The sequence below is a fragment of the Buceros rhinoceros genome, unplaced genomic scaffold (genome assembly GCF_000710305.1).
Source record: "Buceros rhinoceros silvestris isolate BGI_N320 unplaced genomic scaffold, ASM71030v1 scaffold7568, whole genome shotgun sequence".
NCBI lineage: Eukaryota > Metazoa > Chordata > Aves > Bucerotiformes > Bucerotidae > Buceros > Buceros rhinoceros.
The window spans coordinates 39,236-45,155 of record NW_010427436.1 but is presented as its reverse complement, the minus strand read 5'-3'; the positions used below and the strand labels follow the sequence as shown (position 1 = coordinate 45,155).

General features: G+C 38.6%; 1 protein-coding gene across 1 annotated transcript in view; it reads left to right on the top strand.

Annotated features, from left to right (window-relative positions):
• SATB2 (SATB homeobox 2) overlaps positions 1 to 5,920 on the top strand; it is a gene marked incomplete at its 3' end in the record, with an annotated part of 82,823 nt that overhangs the window by 41,388 nt on the left and 35,515 nt on the right. The window contains exon 4 of the mRNA XM_010141907.1: positions 1,265 to 1,367. Coding sequence (XP_010140209.1) covers positions 1,265 to 1,367 — 103 coding nt within the window. The remainder of the gene's footprint in view (positions 1 to 1,264; positions 1,368 to 5,920) is intronic.

Genomic DNA, 5,920 nt, shown 5'->3' with positions numbered 1-5,920 from the left:
TGAACCAGAGTTTGAACCTACGGTAAAGAGCTTGTTTGAGCTGTGAGACCATCCTCCCTCTGCCGTCCTTGTCCAGAAAGGTTACACGAATGTGCCAGGGCTTTTTCTGAACTTTGACATAAGCAAGGAAGGGGGGCACAAGGAAAACGGGATTTCTGGAGAAGGCACATTGGCTCCCGTGTGTGCTTGGTGGTGCTAGATTGCATTTGCTTGCTGCAAGTGTACACGTGCTGGGAATGATTTGACTTTGGAAGAGTTCAGAGGAAGGAAAAGGAAAGCAAAATATGGTTAAAAACATGCCACCTCTATAGAATGGATGAAGGGAGGGGAGAAAAATAAAGGGGGGGAAGGAAGGAACTACCAGTAACCAGGCTCTTTCCCACCCTATGATAATGAAATAATCAGGTATCATTTTTAAGGATATCAGGTGCTGTAAAACAACTCTCCACCTGTCTACTCCAGTTGGCTTGAACTACAAGTTGCTTGGAGGGTATGCACAAAGAGCGGAGAGGGTTGGTGGTTAAACAAGCGATGTTCTTGTTTTATTGAGCTTTTTAGTGGGTTTGGCTGTTCTGTACTGTAGTATGCGCAGTTCCCTTTGCTCGGAATGGCATTGTTAATTTCTCTTTTGAGTGATTTTTCACACAAGGGCTAATCACACGTTTCTATAAATTATTCTAATTTAACTTATTTGCCTAACTGTTGTTCTGCAGTACATAGCACGGATGTTCTCCGGTTCTTGGCTGTGTGGTCTTGCTGCATTTGGAAGCAGAACAGAGACATCTGAAAAGCATTATTTGGATGATGCATGCTGGAGCATCTAATCTTACTTTTAGGATCTGGTTCCTAAATCATGTGTGTTCTCACCCGTGTGCCGTGAACGTGTGTTCCCCAGCTTGGCACAGCCTGGTGTTATGCAACTAAAATTGAGTTATTGTAATAGCTGAAATACAGACTAAAGTAGAACTGCCCCCCCCAGCCTGAACTGCAGATCTCAGTCTAGGTTTCATACTGCATCTTTTTCACATTATTAGGCAAAACAATACCACTAATAATAATGATAAGTTTGTAACTTTAATTATGCCTGGGAATATAGAAAGGAGAATAAAAGCAAGTTTTTATACTCAGCAGACACTTCTTTTGGTTTTAAAGTCACAAATGGGTGATCATTGTGCTCTTGCATGTCATTCACTTTCCCTGGAAAAGATTTCTAATTGTGCAAGATACTTTGAAACATTTTTTGTCTTTCTTTCTGTACTTCCAGAGTATGATTTCATCCATTGTAAATAGCACATACTATGCCAATGTGTCAGCAACCAAGTGCCAGGAGTTTGGGAGATGGTACAAAAAGTACAAGAAGATTAAAGGTAAATTAATTTATTTATTTTTACTTTCCCAGTTCTTGAACTTCTGCTGACAGTTTGAGCTTATTTGCTTTAAGTAAAAGTGATAATAATGTTAGCTATAATAATAGTCACAGATTTGTCTACAAAGAGGGCACAGTCACAACACATTTGAAATTACATCTGATCTTTTACAAACAAGGCTGGCATGAAAATGCAGGCCACTTAAAACATGCCTAAAATATCCCATTTAGCTGTTTTGAATTAAGCTGAAATGATTTGGAAAAAGAAATTCTAGTGTCTCAGGGTTTAAAGGTTAAATTACTCTGTAAATTACTTCAGTTGCACTTTATTCCTGAAAGCTAAAAAACTGTCTGTCTGAGTTGCATGTGCCCTTGCTCTTTGTTGTCAGTACTGTAAAGTGTGCTGGCATGCCTGCCATGTTTCATCAAGTGAAATTTGGATACTAGTAGAGGATTTAGATCTGTCAGGAGACAATCAATAACCAGGTGCTGCACCCACTGAAGTTAGGATGGAAGTAGCCCAGTGTTTGTACTTTTTCTACAGTGAAACTGTATTAGTTGGTTAGCAGCGAATGCCTGGGGCAGTGAAATTATTCCAGGTAAGTTCATCCTGCTCTTACCACTGAAATGTCCAATCACCTTCTAATAGTATACCCAGTGACATGGCGAGCATCCATCACGTGTGCTTTGGTTTTTTTATTCATCCTTTCTTTTGGGAAGGGACTTGTGTGTGTCCTGAACCATTTGTTTTGGTATGGTTTTTTGTTTTAAAACACTTGTGTGCTTTGAGCAGGAATTTGAAAATATTCAGAAGCTTTTCCACAGTACCAGTTGGCTCCCCTCTCCCCAAATGTCCATCAGCCTTGGAGATTAGCTTTACCCTGGGATAATTTTTTTTCTATACTTTTTTTCTCTCTGTTATACCACTGAAGGGAAAATACATTGTCTGAAAGAAAACATAAACTCTTTTTGTTGTTTGTGTCTGTGATCCTTTCAGAGGCCAGGACAATCTAACAGGATTCACAAGCATTATGCAGAAATAGGATAATGTCCTCCTGTCCTTCTTGAGAAGCCATTGTATTTTGAGTCGCATGAAGATTAGCATCTTTCAGAAAGAGTCTGCCATCTTTTTCTCTTAGAAGGTTGACATACATGAGCTATGAAAGGTTCTTGTTTAGTGTCCATAGGGCAGGCTAGAAATCTGCATAATAATACCATAAAGAGTCTGCTGCCTGAGTGGGGAACACATGAAACAAAATTGCATAAAATATCAGAACAAGTTCTGAGGCGTCTGGTTTTCCTTTGCACATCTGTTCTTTGTGGAGTGTACCTGTAAGATGCTCAGGCCTGGGCTGGGCAGGGATTGGATTTTCACTAGGGGGAAAAGGAAAGAAGAATGTTTTATGGTAAATTGATTTGTGTCTAGGAGGAAGGTTGTTCAGGCAGAACTGGGGTGACAGTGCAGGTGAGGAAATGGAAGTGGTGTTTTTCATCTACTAAAATAATATAGGCTTGAAGTAAAAATGTTGACCGGACATTTTAGAAAATGGACACCCTTTTGCGAAATAAACTGAATAGTTTATTCTCTCTCTAAATTGCCATTGTGTGACTCAGAAGTGTTTCTTTTTTCTCTCAATGGTATCTCTTAATACAAGAATTTTATTCTAAGTGCTGTAGCATATCCTCTTGGTTAAAAAACAATCAAAGGAATCCAACAGCTTCAAGGTCATCACTGTTGGCTTTTGCTTGCTGTTTTAGGAGAACAGAGACAGGCTTTATTTTTTTTTTATTCCTTTTCCCAAACTGGACAAGGGTGCCAGTTGCAGAGGCACTGGAAGCCCTTCACTGTAGTGTTCTTAACTGTAGAGATGCCGCTATGCCACTACAGCTTCTGAGTGTTTCTAGCATGCTACTGTCTTCCACTTTCTTCCACCCTTAAAGCATTGAATTCTTTAAGCTCTTACTTCTTTTTTTACTTGGTAAGTGCACAGTTAAATTGTTAAATGCAGTAAAAGCAGAATGAGACCTCAATCTAGAGGTCAAGGATCCAAACCCGAAGAGTTTGCCAGATAACTCTGTATCTGTGCTATTCAGGGACACAGCCAAGCGATACTGTTTGGAAGTGTATGTGTGTGTTAGTAGGAGGAGAAGAAGGAAGGTTAAGGTATGTGTGAAGTAAACACAAGCTGCTATAAAGCAGTTCAAGTAGTGTTGATTCATCAACCATATGAGTGGGAGAGAAAACAAAGAGTCTATGGCAGGTACTGTGGTACACGGAGAATAAACAGCCATGCAACTTCAGGGCAATAATCTAAACCCCCTGGAAAGCCCCTGCACTTCTTTGGATGGTTTCAATTCCATGTTATCTCTGTTTTCATGACATTTTATTTCTTTTGAAGCCAGATATTCCTACAGGACATCTCAGTTAGTATTAGAAACCAGTGACTTGAGTTCTATGTTTCAGCTGTGACATACTTCTTTAATAAAAAAAAGGATTTAGATTTTCCATGGAGTTGGATGGATGATGCAACATTTCATTTTTTGGGTTGTAATCTGGGTAGATTAGGTAAAACAACAAATTAGCATCCTTGGGACCAGCACCCATATCCATATGCAACTTTAGGGTTGATTATGAGAGAGTAAAAGCAAAAGAAATTGCACATGAGCTGTGGTAAACACAAAATAGGAAGGGGCTTCAAAATAACTTTATTGACTTTGCAAACTAAATGCAGCCTACAGTGTTAAATGTGTTTCCTATTATCTGCTAATGTCTGTTTTAATAAAACAGTGGGAACTAAATGGTTGCTTCTTAATCAAAACCATGGTTTCCTAAACATAAGCTATGTGATTCTGTTACAAATTGCCACGTATAGATCTCCTAGGTCAAACTTTTTTCCTTTCTCATAGAAATAAATAAACAGTAAAATAATTATACACTCTGGAAGATCAAAGTAATTACAGCTGAAGCCAGGCAAAAATAAAAAGTTCTCTGGAAAAAGAAAGAAAAGGGAAGCATCACATTGCTTAGTATCTAGTTAATGTTTAAATAAATAGAAGAAAGTGAACAATCAATAATTTGATATCATTAGCAACAGATGTAAAAGCCCTACACAAATGAAAATGTACCAAATCTCAAGTAAACATTCTCAGAGTGCATTCTGTTGAACTCACCAAAAGGACAGCTGAACTAGTTATGCTTGTCATTTACAACCAGTTTTCAGTTAGTTCAGCTCAGCATGGTGATTCTGTTTTGTGTCAAGATGATCCTAGAATAAAATTCTGCTTGAATGTTTTCTCCCACTCTGCCCCAGCCCCTTAAGGTTCTAAGACATTCCCAGTTTGCTCAGCGGGGTGAGAGTTAGTATACACTAGATTTGGCAGTTGGCTGGTGTGGGGATGGAGGCTTAGTGTCTCCTCCTGACTCTGAGCTTTGTTTGGAGGGGTGAGAGGCATTTTAGTACACAGTCGTGCATACGTGACAGCGTTTAAGGGTGTTTAAAAGTGAATGAAGAGTTCTCCCTTTTTAATAAAGGGTGCATATTATCTGATGGCAACTATACAGTGATGGCTTAGCCCAGTGGTTCTCAAACTGACTGTCTCCTGCCCAGTCCCATGGCATGCTTCTCTCAGTCTGAGAAACGCTTGTTTGGTTTCTCTATGTGCTGGATGTGCTGAAGCTGGGAGAAGGTATTCAGTGCTGTTGAGACTTAACCCTTTTAAACAATTATTCAGATCTTGTATTGCTTCTTAATTTGATTAACAAATAGTTACACAAAAATAGGACTTTTAAAGAAACTATAAACATATATAAAAAAGAAATATATATGTATAAACTAAATATATATGGAGAGAAGTATTTCAGAACTTTGCCATGCAACTCAGATCACTGTCAAGGAATAAAACTTTTACCAGTTACTTACTCATTGCCCACTGTTTTGGGTTCATAACATTTCAAATATTTTTTAGCTCTGTTTCTCAATAGATATTTCACTTGCAAGTGTCATGCTTTCTATTTTTATCAGGAGGACTATCACTGTATCAAAATTCTTTCACAACTGAAACTCTTAACTGGTGTGAATTTTTTCTTTTTGCCTGATGACACAATTTAGCTCAGTGGGAGGAAGTCAGGAAGGCAGAGGGGAAAAATAAAAACGCTGTGAACTTGGAAATAAAAAGACATCTTTTCTTTGTCTGTTTATTAAGAACATTTCATCTTTGCTCTTGCCATCAGTGGCTGTCAAAATACAGCTTTCTGTGGAGGTGAATTTTGAGACTGTGGCTATCTCAAAGTTTCTGTGGAATGAGGCTTCTCAGTGTAAAGGAGGGGAGCTCAGATATTTCTGTTTCAACAGGCCGGGAACTGTTGAACTTTTTAAGAAAAAGCTTCCATAGCTTCCTCAGATTGAGAATGTAATTTGGCTGCCCTTTGAGTTTTGCAGTATTACTGATTTGTCGTTTGTGTGCTGTTTTATTCTTCAAAGTATATTTGCTCACTTCCCATAATGGATAGACAGAGCAATCTGGTTTTCTTACAATGCTTTCTGGAGGTTGTCG